Source organism: Chanos chanos, chromosome 3 (assembly GCF_902362185.1).
Source record: "Chanos chanos chromosome 3, fChaCha1.1, whole genome shotgun sequence".
In the NCBI taxonomy this organism is placed as follows: domain Eukaryota; kingdom Metazoa; phylum Chordata; class Actinopteri; order Gonorynchiformes; family Chanidae; genus Chanos; species Chanos chanos.
Window position 1 is genome coordinate 28,415,573 of NC_044497.1, and position 27,406 is coordinate 28,442,978.

Genomic DNA, 27,406 nt, shown 5'->3' on the forward strand with positions numbered 1-27,406 from the left:
ACAAATATACAACGGTACATATATATGTACTGTATATATGTGCAGGTATGTTTTCACACTTTTCCATGATGGACTTTTTGCACAATACATACAGATTGAAATAAATAATGAATTCAGAAATAAAACATAAGTACCTGTATTTATAATCTCCTGAAATAAAAATAACAGAAAAAAAATCACACAAAAATAAAATCAGAGAAAATGCCTTATGTACAGCGTTTTTCTTCGGCTTCTACAGGCCTTTAGTAAATAAACAGACTTTGCATCTTTCAAGTAGCCTGAGAGAGAGGCTTAAAAACGAAAAACAATCGTCCTTCGATGTGCACAGCCAAATACCAGACTGTCACACAGCAACTCTCCTTCTCTGAGTTTAGTCTCATAGTTTTTTTCTTTCATTTTGTTTCTTCTTCTTGTTTTATATGTTATTTGTTTTGTTTTTCAAGTGATGGCATGGCTACTTTGTTTGACTTTAAGTTGCCTCACACAATTTCCCTCTCCCATCCAGTTGGGGGGGAATTGTGGGAATCATGGGAAAAATCTGGATGGCCGGTGCTAACTGTTGGGAGGTCCATCATTCAGGAAGTAGGTGGTCATCTCCCCTTTGCCCTTGACCTTCACGACCCCTCGGCACTCCAGCTGGTACCCTTTATTCACCAACACCTGGTACAGGTCTGTGGTCACCTGCAGAAAAACAGAACAGAACAGAATGGGAGGGAGGGAAGAGAAAAAACATGAGAACAGGCTCTCTAAGATCCTGGTGGTACATGAGTGTGAATCAGAGGCACCAGTGCGGTTGCTCTGGGTGGACATTGTACCTGGATGCGGTCCGGGACACCAGTGCTGTCCATGCGACTGGCCACGTTAACTGTGTTCCCCCATATATCATACTGAGGCTTCCTGGCTCCTATGACACCTGCTACCACTGGCCCAATGTTGAGTCCTGGTAGTGGTAGGGGAGACAGAGAGAGAGAGAGAGAGAGAGAGAGAGAGAGAAGAGGAAGTAAAGAGAAAGAGTGAGATGTCAGAGCTCCTTCCATTTCAAAGAGGCGAACCAGGTCTCACAGCATTATAATGTGGTATGCTTAAATGTGGTACACAGAAAAAAGTACTTACAACAAAAGCTTAATGCAGAAATATATTCCAACTACTCACCTATCTTCATTTGGAAATTGTTGAAGGAATGCTCATTGATGTATTTCATCTGTTCGCGGAGTCTCATGGCGTAGTCGGCCAGAGCAGTTATATGGGAGCGGCCCTCTTTGTCATAAGTGGAGTCATTCAAGCCAGATGCTGCCATGTAGGTACTGCCAATGGTTTTAATCTTCTCCAGTTGCCTGTATTTTTCCTCACTAATTATCTGGAATGCCAAAAAATGAGCCCATTTTCTTACGGATCATTTTTAACATCTTAAATCATCATTTTCTCAACGGACCAAGCGACGTAAGAACAAATTGCTCAGACTACCAAATAGCACTGTAAACACTCTAAAAGGTGAAATACTGATTTGTTTTTCCTCACAGTGTTCATAACAAAGCTCATCTTAAAGACAACCACAACAAAAAGCACCTCTAGCATGCTTACCTCATCAAAGTCAGCGATGATCTCATTGAGCAGTCTCAGACACTCCACGCCTTCGTTGTTGGCCTCTAGCTCCACGTAGAACTCAGAGAAGTTGCTGATGGAGGCGAACATGACACACACACATTCACACGACTGGTAGTACAGCTCATCGTTCCGCCGCTCACGGGCCAGGAAGTGAGCGGCCACGTCTTTGGGCAGGATGTTGTGGAGCAGACGACGGTTGTAGGCCTGGAGTTCCTCCATCTCCTCCTTCTCCTCCGTAGCCTGCATGTCACACAAGAGTGATGGAGATGGATAAGTGTCCCACAAGGGACGTGTGGCATGCTACAATACATACATGCACACATAGATACATACATACATATATATATATATATATATATATATATATATATATATATATATATGAATGCATGTGTGTTAGTACGGCATGTATGCATGTGTGTGTGAACAAACAAACAAATGGAAAGCAAGCATTTGATGAGGGTGAAAAGGAACACTGTAGAGTACCTGAAGTTTCCACAGGAAGTCGAGTCGTGCTGTGGACTCCACCTGCTGGGCATGCAGGTACAGTGCCAGCACAAACACTGTGAGAATCACTGGGGTCATGACCTTAAGGGACACTTTGGTCACACTGTAAGGACTGTGGAGGAAGAGAGAGGGTGAAGACAACAGGAAGAGGGAGGGAGTAGTTAGGAATACAATGGGTTCAAAATGCCCAAAAGATCAGTAGAATAGATAGAACAGATGTACAGGTATATACAGATAGGTGCAAAAATGTGCAAACTACCACTGACAATGAGTACAGTCAACGATCTGAGGAGACATAACTTAAGAATCTGAATACTTGTAGTTTCAAACAATAGCCACTTGTTTTTTCCCTGGCGATTCTCAGGAAAAATGTTAAATATCTCACATACATACCACTGGTCAGTAGTTTCATTGAAACTGGACCTGGAAAAGGAACAAAAGATTATAAAGCCAACCTTACAAAAACAGTGCACATGTAAACAATACAAGAGAAAAACACAAAAAGATCATCGTATGTCTTACCATTGTAGAGTATCATTAAAGATCCTGTAATTGAAAAAGAACATAAAATCTATTAAAAAGTGCTAATGAAAGTAAGTCCAATTATTATTCAGAGGTGAAAATTCATATACTTCAAGTTTCAAAGTAACACTGGCCACCAGCCTGACTGTTACAGCAGAACGGCAGACAAAAAAAAAAACACACATTTTGGCCGCCTGAAGAACACCACACAATCCCACCTATGAACTCACTGGTGCCCTCTGCTGGCTGCGAAAGGTACTCACAGAGCATTGGCAGTGACAAAGAGGTCAGCGTTGTCAAACAGCGCCACCTCTGGCCACTCCACGAGCAGCAGGTAAGTGAGCTGAATGAGCAGCATAAGGGTGAGTTTTCCAATGCTGCTGATCTGCAGGAACACTGAGCAGGCCAGCAAGGTGAGCAGAACACTATAACTGAAATACTGCAACACACAAGCACAAGAGGAAACACACACCATTAGCAGATATACTTACATGCCCCCCCCCCCCCCCCCCCCCCCCCACACACACACACACACACACACACACACACACATACTGAGCGACCACACCCCAGACTGGGCTACAAACTTCTACTTTTCATCTTTTCCATAAATCTCTGTGTTTAAAGGTTAGAACTCAAAAGCTTGGCCGTATTCATTTGAGAGAAGAATTTGTGTACACCTTTTTTTAAGTTGTTATCTTTCCTCTCTTTCTTATCTCCTTCTCTCTCTTTCCCTGTCAGACACACACACACACACACAGAGAGAGAGAGAGAGAGAGAGAGAGAGAGAGAGAGAGAGAGCTGTTCCTCCTCCTCACCTCAGGAAAGGGGCAGGAGGGAGTGTTGCTGGGACAGATGTCCAGGCGCTCCTCAGCAGTGCGAGACAGGTTGTGGATGAGACAGGGAGTTACCATCTCAGCAGAAGAGTTCATCTCCCTGGCAACACAGTCAGCCAATCTTTCTGTGTCACAGGCAAACTGCAGGAGAACACGCAACAGAGAAAACACACAAGTACAAAATCAAAAAAATCATACCAAACAGTAGGAAAATACAAGGAAAAAGCAAAAAAAAAAACAAAACCCAAAACCAAAACAGATTCACACCACATTAAAATTATCTTTCGTTCCAATCTAACATCTTTGATGTCATATGAGTTTCAAAACGAAGGTCACGTTCATATGAATCAGTTTAATAATTCAACAGATCGCCTGAATGGCCAACAGATCCTGAATAATAATTGTTTTGATTGCTCATTGGCATTGACGTGTACCATGTTGACAAAGGCAGAGATGAAGACGAGGAGGATGGTGAACACTCCCACGAGAGTGCTGTTGGTCCGAGATTGAACAATCTTCTTTGACACAGTCTGCATAGCAGCTGGAAAGAGCTACGAAGGAAACGCAAATAATATTAGATCAAACTGGCCAATGGTTATCTCAAAAGACCAAGATGAATGAAAGAGAGAGAGAGAGAGAGAGAGAGAGAGAGAGAGAGAAAGAGAGAGAGGGAGATAGGAGAACAAAAGAAAGAAAAAATGGTTTACCTTAACACAGGAGTAAATGGCACAGATGAAAAGGATATTGGCGAGGATGATGAAGATACTGATATAAATGCCCAACATGACAGGGGTACTGCAGAGGGAAGAGAGAGAGAGAGAGAGAGAGAGAGAGAGAGAGAGAGAGAGAAAGAGAGAGAGAGAGTCAGAAATTAAAAAAAGAATGTTTCAGAAATCACGCACCACCTTATTTTCAGTGTGTCTATGTCTGAGCTGATCACTCACTGAGGGAAGATAACAATCTGGATGAAGCAGATGAAACAAAAGACGAGTAGCGTGCAGGCCACGTAACCTCCAAAGCGATCATCCACCTTCTTGGAATACTGAGCACAGGGGGCAGAGACAAGAACATAACGATGCGGTTAGTCTTCAGACAGCGGAGAGTACATTAACGTGACTGGGGGTCCGACAGATGGACCTAAAGGATGAGACTCCGTCTCAGGCTGACCTTTTTCTCCAGACTGGAGGTCTGGAAGGTGAGCAGGAACTTCTTGACATGGTCTTTACGGAGCTGGTCGATGCTGCGAGCGTCGATGGCACGGCCCAAAAACTCGTCCACTTCATCTTCTGGATTCATGGCTTCCTGAGCACCACGACTAGTTAGAGACAGAGAGAGAGAGAGAGAAAGAGGGAGAGAAAGAGAGAGAAAGAGGGTGAGAGAGAGAGAGAGAGGGAGAGAGAGAAAGCAGACATTAATTTTTTGCCTGATATGACTGCCTGATATGACTGTGCTTTAGGAGACAAAAAAAAACAAAAAAAAAAAACAAACACTCACTTATCTTTGCTCGATGTTTCATCAATACCCTGGTAAAGGAAAAGACAGGAGGAACATACATCAGCTGACCATAAAAAGAGAAAGGGAGATATACTGCAGAAATATAGTGCAGAAATATAGTGAGGGTGTGAGAGAGAGAGAGAGAGACAGAGTGAAAGAGACTGATAGACTGACAGACAGGCAATGTGGAAGCCTCACCATCTGTCTGAAGACTTTGGAGTCCTTTGTCCTTGAGAAGGATCTGTCAGGCACCCAGCGAGGCATCAGTGCTTCGTTTGAGTTCGCCCGCGTTCGCTGCATTTTCGCCATCATGGCTTTCTCCTCCTTCTGCATGGTTCAAGAGCAGAATACTTGTTCCTCTCCTGCTCTGACAACTGATACAGGACTTTTATTTTGTTTCAAATAAAATGAAAAGTGATTAACATTGCTATTTAAATTGAGGAGGACAACCTTAAGGAGGTTACTGAGGGCATAAGGCAACTCGAGCCAAAATCTGCTATAATCTATACAAGGGAAAAGACTGCCAGAAAGAATGTGGCTTGCTGTATTAAATTATTCCATTCATGTTTATTATTGGTTTGAAGGAAAACAGAACATACCCTTTTCTGGCTACAGCCCAGCACTAGGAAGGTCTCAATGCTGTTTTCCTTCAGATAGGCGTTCCTCTCTCCACCAAAACCTGGTTCCACTTCATAATCACCATTCAGGTACTGCAGAGTGGCTTTGGTTATGTGAATCCTCCTGAGGATGGATCACACACAGACACACAGACACAGACACACACACACACACACACACACACACACACACACACACACACACACACACACATACTTAGAGAGAGACTGAGGTTTCTGTACATATTTGTGTACACATGAGGTTTGCGTCCATATTTAACTGATGGTTTGTAAATCTGTAAACATGCTGCTATTGGATGTGTGTGTGTCTGGGCAGTGTGTGACGTGGTTCCAAGCTATGCTTTGAATTAACTTCATCCGTTCATGTCTCACCCTGCTTTGCCACCTGCTTCCATGTGATTGGCCAGCGTAACATCATTGGACCACACATCAAACTGCCACTTCCTGAGACCCAGTACCCCACAATGCACACGGCCGCTGTGTATACCCACACGCATGTTCACGTTCACCCCTGTGACCTCTCGCACCAATCTGGGACACAAACAGAGTAAGATGCGTTAAAAATTTCCTCAATAAGTCTTACTATTCCTGGACTGTACTGTTTCTGGAATTTACAGTAACCACCCATTAGTGTCTCCTGACAAAAAGTTAGCCATGCAACAGATTAACACCGAAACCATAAACCGCGGTTTGGTTTACAGTATATGTGCAGTAAACTGTGGATTTTTTTTCCCACTTCAACACTTGTAAGTTAAGTTGTTGTTTTTGTTGTTGTTGTTGCTGCTGTTGCTGTTTATCTCCAAATGTGATGTCAAATCATAGGGAATACATAATCCTGGTACAGGAGAACATTCCACAATGTTTGTGTTTTTGATCAATGAAAAAAACTTAAATAATAATGTGAAGCCTTTACGCCTTTCTTTTTTTCTCGCAACAACATATTCTCACCGTGCTTATCACGTGGAGTGGGTATGCTTTACCTGTCACCCAAGTAACCATTTTAAATAAAGACAAACATCAGGATCTAATTACTCAGACCATAAACAATGTAAATGATACTGGAATGTATGAAACCACATAAATGAATACAGTAGATTGAAATTTCTAGACTTCCTCTGAGAGAGAAGTTGTTTTCCTTCGAAGTAGCCACCCACTGATCTGAGAAAGGTCAGAGCAGCCCGTCATCGTTTTGCAGTCATCATACATTTCTTCTTCTGCTCAAATAGCAGCGCTCAAGCGACAGTCCCGAAACTGAGGTGCCTCCCGTCTCAGGGAAAAAAAAACTTCAGTAATGAGTTAGCTCAATTTTCTTACCGGCTGAACCTTGAGAAAAAACCAAACCATGGGCCAAAAAGTGAGGTACAAACCAAACTGTGAGTAGTTACACCTCTACAAAAAGCCATTCTCATCTCTGCCCTCCTCTTCCTCACCCTGTCTACTCCTCCTCTCTCACTCACACTACCGGGGAGGAGACACTTACGAAATGGCCTCGATCATATCCACACCCATCTCCACACAGCAGTGGGCGTGGTCAGCCCTGGGCTCCGGCAGACCTGACACACAGTAGTAACAGTCTCCCAGAATCTTAATCCGCAAGCAGTGGTTTTCCTATACAGGAGTGTGAGAGAGAGAGAGATAGAAAGAGAGAGCAAAAGAGACAGAAGGAGAGAGAGAGACAGAGAGAGAAAGAGAGAGAGAGAGAGACAGCCAGAGAGGGAGAGAGAGAGCAGAGGAGAAAAAGGGAGAGAGGGAGAACAGAAGTTAATTAGAGGAGTCAAGCTGGAGGGATAGAGACTTCACGCTGTGGTGTGAGAGATGGCTGTGTCATCCTGATCACTCTGTATGTGTGTGTGTGTGTGTGTGTGTGTGTAACAGCCGGCTCTTGACCTATGTCACTTTTCATCAAATCACATCAAAAATTATGACATCAATCTTATGAGAAACTCTGCAAAAACTCTAACTAACAACAACAAAAAAAACAAAAACAGAAAACCCCCAGACAAATCTTAAAAACCTGTACGCTTTGTTGTTTCTCAAACGTGTAGACAAAATTACATTTCAAATAATGAAGCAAATAAAAACCATAACCAACCATTTTTGTGCAGCGATCTTGTCATTAGATCTGGGATGACTCTGCTTACCGATGCTAGTTTGTCAAAGCGAGCAAACAGCTCGTTCAAGGTCATGACCAGCTCCTGAGCAGTGCACTGCGACGCCAAACTGGTGAAGCCCTCGATGTCTGCAAACAGAATACTGACAGAGAGAGAGAGAGAGACGGCCACAGTCAGCCTTAACAGACCAAATATGTCTCCATACATTCATGCAGGCTTCAGCAAACAAAATACAACAGTTTTCTATTTGTAAAGCAGCTTTGAGACAAAGGGGAGAAACTTCAGTGTGACTCTAAGGGACTTAACAGAGACTTTTTTGCAGTCTAGGTGTTTGATGGGAAAGGCAGTTACCCAGGGCTGTCTACTCACTGCTGTAATTGAATACTGGCTATAGTTCTGTATCTTTTGGGGTTATCTTGGCCTTACTGCTTGGTAATTAACTATTCCCTCGCTAATGGTAATTAGCTTGTTCCATCTCAAAGCAAGCCCCCAAAAGTCCTCCTCCCTACGGCTGGGTCAGAGGGAGGAGGAGGAGCGAGAGATGGATGCAGAGATAGGGAGAAATGCAGAGGGGACTGCAGAGGGGAGAGCGTGGAAAAAAAAAAAAAAAAGAAAAGAAAGAAAAAAGAAAAAAAGGCTGATGTGAGAGTAAAGGAGGCGACAGGGAACACTAAAACTGGAGGCTGATCCGTGTCTAGTGGGGTCGTAGGAGCCACCGAAGAGTCAATGTACTCACTGACCTGCTCAATATGCATGAGGTTTCACACAGTCTCCTGTTAGCCATGTAAAAGCCTGACTAAATATTGTGATAAATACAAATTCAATTTGTTTCCAACTGACAAAGGTTAGACTATCTAGCACACTTGGTGGGGGGTGTTAATAAATAAAAAAGAGGATTTGCCTAAATATGGGTGCTCTTTTTTGATGAATGACATATGACAGATGTTTTTGTATTGTTTGTATTTGTTGTAGCGGTCACGGTGACACTGCTGACCTGACATTGTCGTGTTTTTGAATGTAGATCTTATGGAACATCATGTCTTCTTTCTTAGCATTGATGTCAGCCTTCATCTCCATGGCGACATGCCTTGGCAACACTGACAGCAACAGGCGTTCCTGAAAAGTGTGCATGAAAGAGAGGCAGGAACAGAAAACAGGGAGGTAGGGGGATGTGAGTGTGTGTGCATGTGTGTGTGCGTGCGTGCATGTGTGTGTGCATGCGTGTGTGCGTGTGTGTGTGGGGGGGGAGTGGGAGGGGGAGGGGTTGTTAGTGAGCATGAGAAACTCATTTATCTAAACATTTAAACATGTTTTCATGTATACACATACATACATAAATATACTCATGCCATGTCATAGTGGAGATTCAGTGATTCGTCTGGGATCGCGGGAGCCTAACAGTAGCTTTATTCTGCCCTCCCCCCTTTTTTTCATGTCTGCCCCCAGGGTGCCCACCTGCTGCTGGTTCTCTCTCTGCAGATGTAGTCTGGCCTGGATGTAACCCCTGGTCTCCTGGAAGGCCTGTCTCTGAGACACCTCCGCTGGGTAGTGTGTGCAGATCCCAATGATGTTAGTGCACAGGAAAATCAGCACATTGGCGCTCAGCTGAGAGAGAGAGAGAGAGAGAGAGAGAGAGAGAAGGGTTAATTGCTTCATAAAGAACATAGCTTTTTGTCAACCTTTACAAACAAAGGGCTTTTCTCTGTTTTGTTCTTTTTTTTCCAGAGTTATCCTGGGACATCTTCTTTTCACGCCTGGGGACATCCCCAGTGCAGCGTGGGAAAAAATGGCTAACCCTTGACTGAGAGAATCTATTTCCTGTGGGGCTGGATTGGCGTTTACAGTGTTTGAGTCAAAGCCAGGGCTATATTTGAACACCGGAGGAAACAAGCTTTGTCACATCCTTCTGAGTGACTTGGAGAGACAGAGGTTAAAGGTTAAAGGGACAGCTGTGAGTGGAACTGTGGGCTGTCCTACGACCGTCTCTGGTGTCGGCGAGCCTTTGAGGGTTGAGTATTGTGACCTAATGTTTAATGGCAGACAGACAGACTTCTTGTAAATCTATCCATTGCTTTTTTCCACCGTCAGTCAGTGTAAAACAAACAAAAAAAATTAATCCACCTTCTTCTAAACCTGAGACAGTCAAGTCCACGTGATGCCTGTCAGTCCATCCCCTTTCTCACTCTTCAGAGATGATGAAAATGAAACCAATGGGAAGCAGTCTGTGTTGAGGACCGAGTTGCAGAGCGTAGCAAAAATGCTGAAGAGGCTGTTTGGTGCCGGAGCCTCTCCCCTGGCGAAACATGAGTGTCGGTGGGCATGACTCCACACTGAATTAAGCCAGACTAACGTGTTAAAAGCCTCTCGTCGATGATGGCTCTCAGAGGCCATCAGCTGATCGATACTTGGGTAATTGTGTCATGCACATTTAATGATTTGAGATCGCCAAACGCTGCATTGTCTTGATAATCAATAACCGTTCCATTGGATCATACGAGGTCACTTCAGACTGATAAGCAACACTCCTGGCTCATGTTTAAAATGAATGGTCTAATAAAGATATGATCTAATAAACTACTCAAAGCTTATGTTTCCTTTTTTCTTAATTAGTTTGTGTTTCTGGAACTAAAATTATACAAGCTTAAATGGAAGAAAGAGGAATATCAGAGAAAAAAAAGAAAAGAAAAAAGAAGGGAGAAATAAAAGAAAGGATGTGGGAAAAATGCAGATGTGTACGAGAGAGATTGAAACTGAAATAGAGGCTGGAAGTTTATGATCTGCAATAAACAAAAGAGAGAGAGAGAGAGAGAGAGATGAGAGGAGCAGGACACAGTACTGTGGTGATACAGGCTGCAGAGCAGAGCAGATCCTGGCCACAGTGACATTAGGCAGATGGCTCTAAGCTCTGTTTACATTAGACTCCCTGTTCAAGCAAGACTAAACCCTGGTACAAAGTGAAAGCTGGTGTCCGTATGTGTGTGTGTGCTCGTGTCTTTGATAGAGAGAGAAGGGGACAATGTCTGAGCGTATGTTTTTTTTTTTTCCTGCTGAGATGAAAGGCAGCATCTGATGCGCATGAATGTGTGTGTGTACTATGATGACAGAATATATCTAGCGTGTTATATGCAAATCCGTGTGTGTGTGCACATTCATGTTCGCGTGTATGAGTGTGTGTGTGTACATGTTCATGTTTGCATGTCTAAGTGTGTGCATGAGTGTGTGTGTGTGTGTGCATGTTCATGTTCATATATATTAGTGTGTGTGTGTGTGTGTGTGTGAGTGTGTGTACGTGTAGATCACAGGCCTGGCCTAATTGCTCGCTCTCTTCTAGAGAATGAGGGCAGCCGGTTTACAATGTACACAAAGCTATCCTCAATGTTTATGCAACACGACACCTCTCCCCTTCTCACCCAATGATTTATAACCTATAACCAGCACTGTCCTGAAATACAGAGAACAAGGCTCACTCCTTCACTCCTCCTCCCTTCTTTCATCTTCTCTCTCCCTCTCCTTCCCAAAAATCTGTCCTTCCTGTGCCCTGCGGAACAGCCAGTGCTGTAACACTGACATGTTGACAACAGTCCCTTGCCTTAAGAGCCAATGTTTACACATTATTTCACTCTTAGCCAGAGGTGTCCTGTTCAAATACATGAGGACTGTCAAAAAGCCTTCATAAATCAGTAGCTATTATAAATACTCTTTGTCTTAGTCCATCACTAACTCTTTCTATAACCTGCCTGCATGCTCCCACGCCCAGCATGTGTGCTTCTGTGTGTGTGTGTGTGTGTGTGTGTGTGTGTGAGAGAGTTTGGGTGAGTAGTAACGGGCATTTACTTATTTCTTCATTAGCTCAGTTCTTTGTTCCATCGCTCTCTTTGCTTCATTCTCTCTATCCATACTGTTGCCAGTGATGGTGGAATTCATCTACATAGACTTACTGTTTCTTACATAAGGCCACTACAGTCATGGGAGATGGTTTCTCTGGTTAGACTCTTTCTGGATGCCACCCTATAGCGGACTGGCACTGTTTCTGGAAACCTCCACAAATGTACAACATCTGGACAAAGCCAGCTCTCGTCTCCAACTGGTTGTCACTACTTTCCAGAGGAGGTTCCTTTGGGCAAACAGTATCCTGTAAGGACAATCTACTCATTCTCCATTGGTCTGATTTGGAGAAACTGTTGCCCTTTTCTTTTTTTGCTGTCTCACAAAAAAAAAAAAAAAAAAAAAGATTACTAAACTGCATCTGAAGCTGAAAACATTAAATGTTCCAACAGTCGTGGGCGGTGAGAGAGAAAGAGAGTAGCGAGTATGCAAAGTGTTACACGGAAAATCCCTCGCTCCACACTCTTTCAGGGACCTACACGAGTGAGAGATTCGCGAGAACACGCTACATGCACCGTGGTGGGATGGCTGACCAGTGGGGGTATTTGACACTGAACTCACACTCTGAGACAACCGCTCAAAACAGCAAAGGGAGGCCAATCTGCCGTGTGAAAAGAGAGAGAGAGAGAGACAGAGTCAGAGAGAGAGAGAGAGTGACACACGACTGATGTAACTGGCTAACCTTTCCACTGCATTTTAACAGGATGATTGTGTTTGCCTTTGACCTCTGGGTGAAAGGAGACCACGATTTCTGTACTATACTGTGATCCGTCACAACTCCGAATGACGCGTTCACTTAGCGACTATCATCCAGATTCCACGGAGACCCTCCAAAGACACTAAAACCTATTCTGGGAGCGCTGGAGTAGAATGGACGAGGTCTCTGGTCAACACCCTGGGCATTTCAGAGCGTCGGGCCGAAAAGCAGAGACGAGATGTGGAGAGTTTGACACGGGCATGAGTATAACCTTGCTGTTGTGTAAAGAACAGGCAGAGGGTCGTAATCTCAGGTGCAATATTGTGATATAGAGTCTTTTAAAGGGCCGGCGTAAGGGTTATCAAGTGAGGCACCAGCCTACCTGACAGCTAAACCCAGATCAAACTCCCACTAACGGCATGGTCAACACTCTCTCATGGGGACTGGGTTTAAACAAACAACGATTAAAAACAAACGCACACACGAATACGAAACTCGTTGGGCCATTAAAAATGCCTGCTGTACTGTGGTGAGTTCAATGCATTTCATATTTGAAAACTGTGTCAGATTATCAAAGAAATTTGTTCTCATTGTACTCAATAAGTCAAACAGGCCTATTGGTTAGATCCAGATATCAGTGTGGAGCACACTGTCAGAACTGAACCCACATGTGATGGGGGAATCTGCAGGGTTAGTCAAAGTGTTTCTGTATGACTGACCCTCCTGTCTTGCTCAGAGCTTGTTTTTGAACATGTAATGAGAAATTTAGGGAAGGCTGGGAAAAATCATTAAGTCAAACAGATCAGCAACACAGGGAGTGCTCCGGTGCTTTTCTGAGTTATTTTCCCACAAGGGGCAATGACTGATGGGATATTGTTTTTGAAACGGAGCCATACGGCCTACGATTTTCAGCAATGGATCTTTCAGGACCATCTGGAAGTCTTTAAAGCATCTGTCTTCATACATGTCAATAAAGCGCTCTCTCTCTCTCTCTCTCTTTCCACCGCAAACCAGAAAAGAACATCAGTAAAAATATGTCCGCTCTCTTTCACTCTCCTTCTCTCTCTTTGTCCATCTGTCTCTCTCTCTCTGTCTGCCTCTCTCTCTCTCTCTCTCTCTCTCAGCTGAACACACTGTGTGAACATACAGGCAGTGGTCTATCTTATCTGAAGAGGCCAGGACACTGTGGAAGTGCATGGATGCAAAGCCACACCCAAGTTAGCAGCAGTGACAGCTGCTACATTGCAACACTGGCTCAATGCTCACGCAGGTTCCATTACTCCCTTTTATTTGTCATGCACAGTAAACCTGTAAAACCAGCAGCAGAGAAAACAATAAAGGCCACTATAAATGAGTGATGTTGAAGTTATGGACTTTGCTTTCATGTACACCCCCCCACCCTTTTTGGTCTTCTTGTCCTCTGTCATCAGGTTTGATGTAATTAGATTGTTAACTGTTATCATTTAGTTGGGCATCACTGCAGTACTGGCAAAGTGTGACCCACAAGGGGAGCTTATACTGTGATGAATGCTGGTTGATAAGCAAACACACAGGCAAATACACACACACTCACACACACACACAGGCGCGCGCGCACACACACACACATACAATATGCACTATACACACACTTTGCAATGTCACATTACCAAAAATGGTCAAATAATCTGAGGTGGTCAGAGTGATCTCCTTATCGTTAGCTGACCTTGCCTCTATATACAAACAAAACACGATACTTCTTCAACATTAGTTGGCATTTGAGTATGTCTCTTATTCCAGTTCATATTGGATCAGTTCATGTTAAGGGAAAGATCAATCCCACATGCAATTAACAGTTGAGGACTGTTCTAACATTTGGCCATCGAGTGCAGTGTCTGGGCTCTTCTCATCTCTTCTGCTCTGAATTAAACAAACCCTACCATCTCTCTACAGAGAAAACAAATCCAACAAAGGAGAAGTGTCAGCTATGCTTGGAGCGTCATTTTTAATTCCTTTTAGAGCATGTGGTTGTTGTTTACAGCACTGGTTCATCTTCATTTCAAATACTCCAAATTACCCCCACCCCCACACACTCCAGTCAAACCTTCCCTAAAAAAAGAAATGCAGACATAAACACAGACCACATTACTCTTATTCTTTTTGTAATAGAAGAAGAGACGAATTCATAAAACGCAGCTGTCAAGGAAAAAAATTTGTGTGGTTAAACTAATAAGGAAAGGGGACTTTCTCTCAGCTGGTTGGTGTCGCCTCTTCATCTTACCAAATCTGTCGTCCTTTTCTAGCCCGACAAATACAAACAATTAGCAAAAGCCCCAGCAGGCAGCCGAGAAAAGCAATGAAGGAAAATGGTTTCCGTGTGACCACAGAAAACAGGGCAAAAACATCAACAAGTTCCACGCTTGAACGTACGAGATCTTGTGACTGGACAAAACAAAAGGAAACAAAGAAAAGGAATGTGCACTACCCAAAAATATCTTATCCACAATGGAGCAGAATGAATTTCTCCATGTCTTCAACTGACAGAAAGTTGCAGTATCACTGACTGCCCCCCCCCCTCCCTCCATGGCCCTGCTGGTCAGCAGATAAGCTTCTGTGAACCATGAATGCCTGTCACAAAAAAACAAAACAAAAAAAAAAACAACATGTTAAAACAACTCTCTAAGAAACAAAACGGGAAAGAAAGAGAAAGAGAGAGAGAGAGGGAGAGAGGAGTAGCATTATCAAACCACACCCGCCTTACCACCCACTAAGCCACAAGGTTTCCATGAACAACATAAGCTTAATGTACCATTAAGAGCCAAGTTACCAGAGAGCACCTATAAACCCCAACGGTTCCACAAACAACAAAAGTTTAAAGGCACCCTAAATGCCTTAAAGAAGCAGATAGCTAAGCTCTTTGACAATAAACGAGGAGAAAAGGTCAACAGAGATATAACTTAAACTTCATCATTTGAGCATGAACTTTTGAGAAACAGGGTCCCAAACGCCAGTATCAATACTTTTGCGCTGCTGCCATCAACACTATCACCTCAACACGACTAATGAGGCAAAACCTGGATGACATGAGTACCTCAAACTAGACTAGTAAATCTTTAAACTGCCCAAAATGGCAAATTTTATTTTAAATACTTTCCCAGTATGTACCAGTGCACAATGGAATGAACAGTGTATTAAAAAAATTAAACGGGTAATGAGTAACTAAACAGCAATAGAAAAATCTTTTCCGCGAATTAAAAATGCGTTAGGTATCAAAGGGTACACAAATGATAAGCCTATCACAAGACAATTGATAATGTTGCTTAAAGAGAGTTAAAACAAATTTGAACACGCATATAAAACATTTTATCGACTTGAAAGTTTTCCCAGAAGATGTATGGACGGTTAAATTATGTCTGTCGCTTTTATTTCAGAGAAACATATCCAATCTGTATCAATCGAACTGATCCAAACACCTGCCCAATTATTGATCTACACGCGCAGACCAAATGGCAGACAGTCATGTCATTAAAACACACATAAGAGATTCATAACCAAAAATAAACATTTGTGATCCTGGATATGATGAGGAGTACTCAGAAACTGTCCCTTTTTGGACCAGAATGACAATACAGAGAGCGTAGGGGTGACATATGGTGTGACTTGCTACTGCTAGTCTGGTAAAGGTAGAAGTGAATTCTTCTTAAGTATCAGTTACAGGATCATTAGATTCACCTCTGACCAGGAAAACAGCGGAAACAACACCTCCCACCTCAATTCATTCATTCATCCATTCATCCCACTCATTCTTTGCTGGGCATATGTCGTGCACAGAGAGAGAGAGAGAGAGAGAGAGAGCCACATGACAAAACATGCACTCCCAGTCATATATAACCCATAAAATCACTGGAACTTGGATTAACTAAGGTCAAGCAAAAATGTAGCAAAAATGTGGGATGAATTGTGTCTGTCTGTGACTATCTGTTTAAGAAACTGTTATTTGACCTCTTTTTACTGACGAGATTTTATTCTTTCACCCGCTTGGCTTTTGCCACCAGTGACACAGTTGCATTAAGCTCTGTGTAGACTTTATGTGAGAGACAAGAGACACATTTCCACTGGAGCACCTTGTGATTTTCAGTTGCAGACAAGCGAACAAAATACAAGCTATTGACTTTCCTTTAGTCCAGCAGCTCGGGCCGTGGGTTTCCGGTCCTCCTGCCCAAAAGAACAGCATGGAACACTGTTCCCTGCAGCATTAAATGCTTGTTCTGAAGCTGTAGCTCGTTCGTAGGGAGCCATGCTTGGACCGGAGCACAGGGCGGTAAAGGTTCCTGTAGTTAGGGCTGCGTAGAAAACCCTGATGGTTTTGGTCGGTGTGCTTGTTAGGCCTGGCCTATTTGTTGATGGTTTAGTTCTCATCTATTACATATTTTTCCAAACGCAAAATATATGTTTATATGATGTGAAAATATTAAAATTGAGTACGCCAAAGAGAAAGGGAAAGGGGGGAGAGAGAGAGAGAGAGAGAAAGAGAAAGAGAGAGGGAGAGAGACAGACAGAGAGAGAAGGAGACGTAGAGAGCACCAGTTCTGATGCACAATATGAGGGGAGAGTTCCATGTGACGTGAGATGGGGCAGAATGACCAGGGGCTGGGTATTTTTAGGAAAATGTCTGTGGTCTGTAACCTCCTCTGACCTCTGGATTAACAACACCACTACAACAATACAAGCAGGCTCTCTGTGGCCAGCAGCCTCTTACACTGAGCAGTACCAGGTAGTAAAGCAAACTCACAGAGTGAATCTGTGCCTGATAAGGGGAAGGCCAAACAAAACCACCTGTTACAGACACAGAAAATGGCCTGAGTCCACTGTTAGCTTGTCCTGTCAGTCATACTGTACTGGTAATGGAAAATACAAGCAAACATATCTGCCGCACACATCTCACCATAACCAAGTCCTTATAAAGAGAAACAGAGTCTCAGCAATGGTAACAGCCTGCCACTTTGCCGGTACAAAGTTCGTCTCCTTCGTGTGTGTGTGTTTGTGTGTGTGTGTGTTGACATAATCCACTCACCCACTCTTCCTCACGCACACACACAAACACACACAGACAAAGACAGGCCAGTGATGTACAGACAGTGGGAGACAGACAATGGCAGCAATGCTCAAAAACAAAGAGAGACAATTATGCACGAACACTGAGAGAACAGGCCTGAAAGAGGGCGTCGGCCCTCAGAAACAGGGGAGTCCATTGTATGTGTGTGTGTGTTTGTTTGAAAGGGGGAGGGCACATTTGTGAGTTTGTTTATGCCTTGTGTATTTTCTGTGTTAATTGATTCCAGCATGTGAAAGAGCGGAGACTTGCAGAGTAAAGAGAGAGAAGGACAGAGAGACAGGAGAAAGAGAGATTTTCCAATTAACTGGTATGTTCTGCCCAATCTAAAACACGTCCAGTAATAACAGCCTGTCCACAAGAAAGTTTATTCTCACTCTTACACAAGACCCAAACTGAGGCTAAACACAGTTCAGCTATTGCAAGGATAAAAAAACACATTAATTGTGTCTGTTGAACAATTTAAAAGCATGTTAAGCAGCTAAATTCATATTTAGGTTGTGACTGTGTTACACTCTCTGTATGTGTGAGAGAGACACTTTGTGTCTGTGTCTTCCAAAAACTCACTCCGTCCCTCTAGGAGGTACAGGAAAACAGAAGGTGGCAGGAAATTGAGCGTGTCCAGTAACTCAGCTGCTCTGGCCTCTTTCTCATCCTCTTTCACTCTCCATCTCACCTTCACTTCTTACCTACCTATCACTCTACTCATGAGCAGAGAGACTTTCTCAATAAGCCTTGAGGTGAATATGATGTAACTCCAATCTAGCATCACTGACCCTGACCAATCACTTTTCATGGAGTCTCAAGTTCAAATGAATTATTATATTCTCTTCAAGAGGGCACTGGTCGGCGAAGCCCGTGTACTGGGAAGTGGTACAATTCGATCCGGTTTTGACAACAGTCTAGTTCAAGGTCTCGGACTAACCTGCTTGGGAATATTTGTTTTAAATTATTCATTTTTAAACATACCATTCTATGGCTACATTGTATATTTTTTCTATGGCTGTAAAAGTAACTCCCAGTACAAAACATATATTCAATTTAACTGAACCAAAGAAACGAATCCACTGACAAACTTGTTGAGTGTCAAAACAAAGGTTACTATATTCCACAATTGCTGTAGAAAATGTCAAGCAGCATCTGGTCTGCACACTGCTGCATGTCATTCCAGTATCAAGTCACATTTTCAGTAAGCCCAGGTTGACCTCTTGACCCTTCTCACACACAGAAGATTCAAAGGATGAGGTCTTGTTATAGGCACTCAGGGTTTCAGTCGAAGTGTTGCTCCTAAGATCATCTTTAACCAGAGCCTGATGTGTCTAGAGATAAATCAACCATGTCTCTAAAAGTAACTCTATAAAAGGTAGGGTCCCAGAGGAAGTGCTGTCACAATGAAATACAAGCTAGACTTGGGATGTTTCCTTATGTAAACTCCTTAGCTGGAGCAGAAGCACCGTAAGGCTGAAAACCCCTAGTCATTGTATGGGCAAAAAGAACCAAAACTTTGTACACATTTGCTACGGACAACAATAACGGCAGCTAATTTGCTTGTGTGGAGGGGGAAAAAAAAACGCAGAAGCAAAGTTTCCTGTTTGCTTGTGATCTATAAAGGATGACATGAAGATTGATAAAAGCTGCAAAAGCCATAAACAATCTTATTTCAATAACTGGACCCTTTAAATGAAATCTTTACTTGTGACATTTTGACTTGTTTCATGACGAGCATGATGGGCGAATGGAGTCGCTGAGTGAATGCACCTACGTGGAGAGTGAAATTACATCCCCAAGACCATGAGTCTGAATAACAGATATTGCTGTAGTGATACTGTGGCTTTGCATGACTTGTTCAATCAGTTGTTTTATAGGTGTGAGATGACTGGAACAAGTATTTGAAGTTAATGTTGGGCCTGTTTTATGATGACATCAGTAGCGCAAAATCAACAAAAATGGGTAACTAAGGATATTTCGCGAAACTGAACCCCTCTTTTTGCTGGCGATCAGTCTTGCTAGTTCAAAGCGCTAACAGCAACCGGCGCTCCTCCTCCGGCACCCCCCAGCCCCTCAGCCCCCCACCCTCTCTCTATCTCTCTCTCTTTCTCTCTCACACACACAACCGTCTTCGATTAGAAATAGTCAAACCTGACCGATCTCATCGTGGATTTTAATTTTATCTGTGGGATTTCAAAAGAACCAAACACAGGGTACATTCTTTCAGGTGTGTCATGCTTTTAATTATACTGATGACGTCTTCTCTCGACGCTTTATGTGATGCCTGGAAATTTGCTCCTGCCTCTCTACCATGTTCAGTAGTTTAGCCATTACGGCGCTAAATGTGATGATCAAACTTTGTAAATATACTAAACTCCTGTCCCTGGTTTTTGGGCTCTCAATCCTCTTATTTTGTCGTTCCCATCCATAACAACTGACATTCCCAAGTTCAAAATTCACAACTTACGCGGACAACTACCCTAACATTAAGAGCAAAAACTCTCCTATATTCAACCAAAAACTGTGACTGGAATTTTTCAAGGGGATGGGAAATATGCTATGGTTAACTGTTTCAGTGATGATGGGTTATGGCAGAATCAGGATTTAGTTTAAGCAGCCCATACACTGATCCTGCTTAGTGCCAACAGTATGGACTGCTGTGGGGAGTGTTTCCCTAGCATATGTTGGGTCCCTTTATATAGCTGGAACAATGTTTGTACACAGTGTAACTGAGCAAGTTGCTGACCAGGTGCATCCATTCAAGGCTACAGTTTACCTTTTGTCACATGAATACTTCCAGCAGGTTGATGCACTGTCACAAAGCATGTATTAATTCAGAATGGTTCCAGGAACATGACAGTGAGTTGACTCAACCTTAGTGGCCTGTGAAGTAACTTGACCCCAACTCAACAGTGCATGTTTGTCACAAAGCATGTTTGTCACAAAGCACCATGCCACAAAACATGTATTAATTCAGAATGGTTCCAGGAACATGACAGTGAGTTCACTTTCCTTTACTGGCCTGTGTAGTGCCCTGACCTCAGGGCAGTAGTGTGTCTTTGGACAGAGGTGGCACATGCTGTTTATGGCATGCATGCAGTGCCTTCCACACCACGGCAACAGCACATCACCATGACATCAGCATGGACTAATCTGTGGAATGTTTCCAAATCACTGCGGAATCCATTCCCCCAAGAGCTGTGGCTTTTCTGGAAGCAATGGGCAGTTTGACTTGGTATTAGATTGGTGTACCAAATAAACTGAAACCAATTAGCTAGTGAAACCAGGCCAAACTGAAATACTGAGCCAGATTAAAAAGGAAACAAACAGCTCCCCACTCAGGGGGGATGAGTAATCTGTTTTCTGTTTATCAGCATAACTTTTCGGTAGAACAAGTGAATCTTCGTTCAAATGTTAAACCTTTTACAGAGATCACATCTCATCAGTAAAACATGTGGTACTTAACAGGTCATTGGTTTTGGTAGCTTGGACTGAAAGACAAACAGCAATTTGGTCTCTTTATCCGTTGAGTGCCAGACTGCTGAAAATGGAATAAATCATCATTGCTTCATCGCACTTACAGTTGAGCATGCAGACGTATACAACTGAGTGACAGTAAACGAGGGGAGCAGAGGCAAACAGTGCAGGAATATTTAGACTTGTGACAGACGAGCGCTAGCTTTTGATATAAACCTTGACACATGTTTTCATGCTTCAGTCTTAGTGTTGCTCGGTCACCATGTACTCTGTGTGTGTCTGTGCGTGTGTAAGCAAGGGAGAGAGAGAGAGAGACAGACAGACAGAGACAGAGAGACACAGAGAGAGAGAGAGAGAGAGAGAGAGAGAGAGAGAGAGAGAGAGATGGTTTATAAGTATTAAGAGTTCAGAGATAGATCTAAAAATAGTCATGGTTATTCCAGGGTATGGTATTAAGAGCACAATGGTAATCCTAAAATCCTAATGGTCTCTCTGATTCTTCTCAGGCAGTAACTGCAAACAAACACTGGGTTTAAATCAGACAGATTGGTGTGAACACATGCAAATACATCACTAGCACCCCCCCCCCCCCCCCCGCCCCCCAAAAAAAACCACGTTTGGTTTAATGAGTTACAGGGGAATGGGGAAATACTCAGACACAATGTCCACAGTTATGGATAAATAGCCTCATATAACTCTAAAAAGTATCCTGAGAATACTATACAGACAAATGCTTCACGCAGTTACACAGTCCAGAGGACAAGGGCATCACATCACACTGTCCCTGCATCTGCTCTTTATCCCTTGATCTGTGTATATAATTATAAAAAATATATATTTGGCTCAATACACAACCATTTGCATTATTGCTTGAGTTACTTTTTATGACAGTCATTTTAACCACAATACTTCCCCAGTCAAAATTCTGTACATAGAAAGTCCACTCAGGATAACATCCTAACAATGCAAATTATATGCAATATGTGGTCAATTTCTATTACTGACAACACAGCAGATTAAACAAACCTGGGTGCTGTGGAGGGCCCTGTGGTAATAACTGGACAGATAACTTGATGTTAGAGAGAGGAAAACATTGCAACAGTTAGACAGAATGAAGTTGACACATTAAGGGCAGGAGATTTAGTCACCCTTTTATTCACACTGCCCCGCCCCCCTAAATCTCCAGGTGAAGGAAATGACACGATAACTCATCTGTTCCTGCATTACACTTGCTTAATTTCTCCTTACACTCAAAACAATGACGACTCGTGGGCAACCTTTAAGCCCAAACAGAGTCTCACACATAAACTGAAGTGACTCTTTACAACCATCCAAGGCCAACCCACAAACCTTCATTTTCGCACACAGTTCATAGCTGGACTGCGATGTCTCTCTTTTTTTCCCCCGCTCTTCTCTCTTTCTTTAACACGATGAGATCATTTCATGGAATAACAGGCCTAGGAACTGCATCGAGAGGACATGCTTTGACAAATTGCCCGAGCAGCTAATAAACTCTCATTGTGACAGGGAGGGGTGACATTTTGATATGGGTTGATTTGATAAAATATACAGTGCTACTGATAACTCCAAAGTGGAACTATAAACATTTCTGAATGACGCAAGTGAAACAACTCAATATTGTTCCACTGAGGCACAGAACCATTAGAGAGTGCCTTTAAAAGCTGAACATGCGTGTATCAGGCACTCCGAGGAGAATCCATTCCCTCCCTCTTTTCATTAAGAGAGGAAATGTGCACCATGTTAATGTTCCAGTATTAATTAGACCAAACATTCCTCTTTGTCCCCATTGTTTTCATAGACTGGAAGCCCACTCCTTTCTCTTGCATCTACCATTTAGCAGTGGTAGTAAACAGTTACACAACAGTTATGCTAGTACAGTGAGCCGCAGGTCATCCCTTCCCCCCCACGCCTTCCTACTCCCCCCCAAACACACACACACACATACACACACTCGCACACACACACATCCAGTCTTCCAACTCCCTGGAGAAGAGTACAAAGCGTCCCTTGTGTGGGAGCACAGGGACCTGGGTGATACTGCTTCATATTGCCATGATATTCTCATACAGCGAAAGGGGCTAGTTGCTTGGGCGGTTCATTCAAATCCACACTCTCCGACCTTCAGCCTGCCCCCGGGGTCCTTGGCTTGACGCACAACAACATACTGCAGGCGTAGACAGTACAACAGGCTCAAAGACTCCATACAGCCAATATTACCACAACTAACAGCCTACATACAAAGGCCACTTATGTTAACACAGAAATACGGCGAGCTGTGAATGACATTACAGACGGAGATGTTTTACCACTACTCCATGACTTACACGCAGCATTTCAATACCTTCACCCCATCTGACAGTTTATCACACTGGCCGTGAATGTCTCAAAAAGTCCAAAGCACACCACAATGACACACTGCTTAATAAAAGGGAACAGAACATAGGCCATGTCCTCTGACTCTGGCCTTAAAACTTTCCACAAAACTTGGTCCAAGTTATTCTAATTAGCAGCGTCACACGGCAGCACTCTTCTCTTCTAAAATACTTTGCTTTATATGACGTAGCCTGCACTGTGACCAAAGGAGGGTCTGTTCAAGAGCTTAAAAATCCACAGAGAGGGAGAGCATTTCCCCACCTTCCTCATGCTTGATTAGCTACTGACAGTGTCCAGTTGACAAATCAGGTTTGGAGAAATTGATTCAGTGACTGTATGACCTTAAAAACAATAGGCTAACAGTTAATGTCTAGCACACTACACAAAAGTATAGTGATAGCATAGCACTACCATATTGCATAATATAGTAAAAACCTCTTTTCAGAGTCACACTTAAGGTCATTTGAATGTGAATTTTCTGCCATGAATTTTTAGGTCAAGACATAAAAGAAAAAAATGGAGAGAAGATAGCATCAGACCTCTGGTAAAACCCAATTTGATTTCAGGTGTTACTTAGGGCTATAGATCAAGTGTATTGTTTTATTATTCTATTAATTTGGGATTTTTTTAAAACTGATTTTGGAATTCCCAGTTTTCCTCCACAGTGACTTCCAGTTTCTTGGCAAGCTCCATAGCTATATTCAGATGAAAGAGACCTTCAATTTTCATGACAGAAGTTTTAATTTAATGCACAAACACCAATTTATTAGTCCATCAGTGGCTACATAAAGAAAAAGAAATTATTTCAGCAAACTGTAACATCCAGCAGCAAAACAGTTATTCATACAAAATATCTTTTTAACTTAGTCTAAAAGCACATAAGAAACCCCAATTTTTAAACATGTTATTCCACTGTCTACACAAACAGAAAAAAATATGTAGTACGTGATATAGGAGACATGATTAAGGAGTTTAACACCTTGCTCAGCTTGTGTGTGACAGATCTGGTCTCTGCAGCACATCAATGGTAAGTCTCATGACACTGTGTCCACTCTTAACCATAAGAAATCCCCTGTCTGTTGATTATCAACATCCCTTTTACTAAATGAAAACAAATTTCAAGATTCTTATGCATTTTTAACCTGTGCTGATAACCATCGCTAATGTACTTCTCCAACTCTGCCCACTCTGGAGACCAGAGCATTTTTGTTACTAAGCACCCTTTCTGCTATGATGAAGACGTTACTCCTGATTTTGGCTGAAATGTCTCACACATAGCCTAACTGAACATTTTTTATTCATGGGCAACAAACAAACCTTTAGGATAGGACATTTTAGTATGAAGTTACATTCATAAATGTATCTGTGTAATTATCTGTAAATCGGTCGCTCGTGATTAAGAAAAAGAAGAGGAGGACACTCAGGGAGAACCTACCTGTTTCCAGAGGAAATCGTCCTCCTCGTTGATCTTCCAGGTTGTGAGGAGGTGTATGGTGGAGAGGACTCCTCCACTGAGCACGGCCGCCCTCATACGTACAGGCAGAAGCGTGTAGATAATATAGATAAAGAACACTGACCACCAAATCCCTTCAGAAGCACTGCGAGGTGCCACCATCAGTACCCCAAACACCTGTACCACCACCAGTACGCCAATCACCAGGTAACTGACCATCCACATGTAGTCCTGGTGGAAGCCATTGCGGTTACACACCACCATGAGGGCCAGGAAGAGAGCCATGGCCACGGAGAGGACGGAAGCGTAAGCCACGTCTGGCGGCGCATGGACGCAGTGGAACGTCAGCATGACGCCGCAAACGATCACCAGCACGCCCATCAGCATAGTCAATGAACTCTGGTTGAGCCGGAAGAAGTAGCGTTGGTACAGGCGCTCGAGCTTCCGCGACTGGAATTTCTTCGACTGGAAAACCCGGACCACCCGCTGCCAGCAGTCTGCCGCTGTCACCACTCCCCCGCTTGCCCCCTCGTCCCCAGTGTCGCTGCACCCTGAGCCGTCTCCTTTCCTGCTCTTCACGTCCCCGTCTTCAAAGCCTAGGTCCACAGATTTCAGCCCCACTCCTTCCCCCCCGCCCCCTCCCCGTTTCCCGTAGTGGTCTTCCTGCCAGCCACAACGCACGCCGAAGTTGCCCCCTGTCCCTCCCCCGCGGTGGTGCTGGAGGTGCGGGGCCTGGGGAGGAGGTTCCATGGCTTCTGCGTCACGCAGGCAGCTCATGTAGCGTGGGTTACAGAGGGAGGAACCTCCCTTGCGCTTGGACTTTTTGCCATTGCGCTCACCCCACGCTGTCTTACGGTCGTCCACTCTGGCCACTAGGAAGCCGTTGAACCAGGACATTCTGCGTAACAAGAACATCCGAGACAACAACAATAAAGACAAATTAAACATGACATGTGTGAACAAGGTTAAATTAATTTTCATTTTCGTTTTCCACGAACACTCAGTTTTGTTTTATAACGGTTTGATAGAGTTTGACTCTTACTTAAAGACGAGACCATCTGTGTGAGATGATGTTGTCTGATTGTTCAACATGTCTGAATTCGGGTTACCTGTGTGGGTTCTGGTGTGTGTCCCAGCCCTGATCTCTCTAGGTGGGCCACTCATTTATCTCAGAAGATCAGTGAAAGCAGAACGGTGAACTTGAGAGAAGACTATGTGGAGAGGCTCGTTGGGGAGTCCAGTGAATCTTGTGAGTGACGTCTGACCTGACTGTTGTTTGTGAGGATTCGGGTTTATGGGAACTATTGCTGGTTTTACATTTAGCTCCAGGGCAGCCGAGTCTGCATGTAAATATGAAACAAAAAGAGAGAAATAAGAACAATATGAGCTTTAGAGGGCTCACAAATCTATTCTGGAACATTCCAGAGTAGGGCTCCAAGATCAACAAAACGACTTTGCTGATGGCTATCAGTTGCTCAAGCCTAGAATCCAACTCAAATGTGCTGTCAAAATTATTTTTCAATACCTAATCTTTCTTTCTTTTATACTCACATATGCGTCTCTAGAGAAGCTTGGAGGTGCATTTTGCAAAAGTTTAAGAGCCACTGAAACGCACTCTTCCAAATTCCAGCAAATTTGGACATTTGAATCCACATTTTATTCATTCTTGCTTTGAAAAGATTTGAGATGAACATTATTCACAACACATCTCAGGCTTAACCAGTCACAGAGTTTGACTATCTGATCACCGACATGGAATCTGACTACCTGCAGCCCTCATTCTTTTACAAGTTCTTTCTACTATACTATAACAGCTTTCCATGAACACTACAAACAAGCAGTAGGATACACATGTTTTTCAAAATACATCCAAAGTGACATGTAAGACAAAATATGACAAACCCCCTCATGTTTATTCCTTTACTTTCCTCCAAATACAAACCATGAGTTCATATTGTGTAATCCTCATTTCCTTGACGGTTAACTGCTGTCAATTAGGGAACAAGGAAACAAGAGACATGAAAAGAGCTTGAATAGATGCACGAATTGTAAAATTGGCTTCGTATTTAATAGTCCCGCTGGACACTTAAAGTGGTTTTGGTTTATGACTAACCAAAATGTTTATTTAACCGAGTGATGGGAGGGAATTCAAGCTATAGTCTGAAGAGAAAACAATATCAAAGTGATGAGCTCGGGGTCAAGAGAGTGATCAAGGAGAGTGACGTCAGAAGTCTGAAACGAATGAGATTTCAAGTTTGGGTAGTCAATGGCACAAATACAAAGAGACAAGCATTTGCAAATCATCTATACTGACATGGATTGTCAATTGACTTCAAGTGCTTAATGATTTATTTCAATAAATTTCCGTAACTTGGACTAGACCAGTTTTCTCAAACAGGGGGTGGGGGGTCCCGTTTGATATTTTGCATTTAAAGGTCTAAGTAAAAACCTGTGACCAGATAACCGACCCTTAAAGTAGCCTATAAGGTGTAAAACATATCAAAACATCTTCAGTCCCATACATGGTGTATTAAAAGATTGTGCCTATAATAATACACGTGTGTGTGTGCACTTGGTATCTCAAAATACATCAAATTTTAATTCCACAAACTTACGAGAAGACTATACACAAAAATATGTCATCATACACGCTACAGAGAGAGAGAGAGAGAGAGAGAGAGAGAGCCCTGTTTCTAATTTCTAACTG

The 27,406-nt window shown here is 43.0% G+C and overlaps 1 protein-coding gene across 1 annotated transcript; it reads right to left on the minus strand.

The window, feature by feature from the left end:
* Positions 1 to 277: 277 nt before the first annotated feature.
* adcy6a (adenylate cyclase 6a) lies at positions 278 to 25,875 on the minus strand. Its single transcript, XM_030768777.1, has 23 exons — positions 25,809 to 25,875; positions 24,682 to 25,597; positions 9,169 to 9,318; positions 8,708 to 8,829; positions 7,744 to 7,855; positions 7,083 to 7,210; positions 5,975 to 6,133; positions 5,564 to 5,705; positions 5,163 to 5,291; positions 4,965 to 4,993; positions 4,638 to 4,785; positions 4,415 to 4,512; positions 4,178 to 4,265; positions 3,905 to 4,021; positions 3,453 to 3,611; positions 2,898 to 3,073; positions 2,635 to 2,658; positions 2,506 to 2,535; positions 2,092 to 2,224; positions 1,582 to 1,845; positions 1,153 to 1,357; positions 816 to 940; positions 278 to 681 (listed from the first exon to the last, which is right to left on the minus strand). Exons 2-23 carry the CDS (start codon positions 25,594 to 25,596, stop codon positions 553 to 555), a joined length of 3,582 nt encoding a protein of 1,193 aa, XP_030624637.1. The 5' UTR covers position 25,597; positions 25,809 to 25,875; the 3' UTR covers positions 278 to 552.
* Positions 25,876 to 27,406: the final 1,531 nt, after the last annotated feature.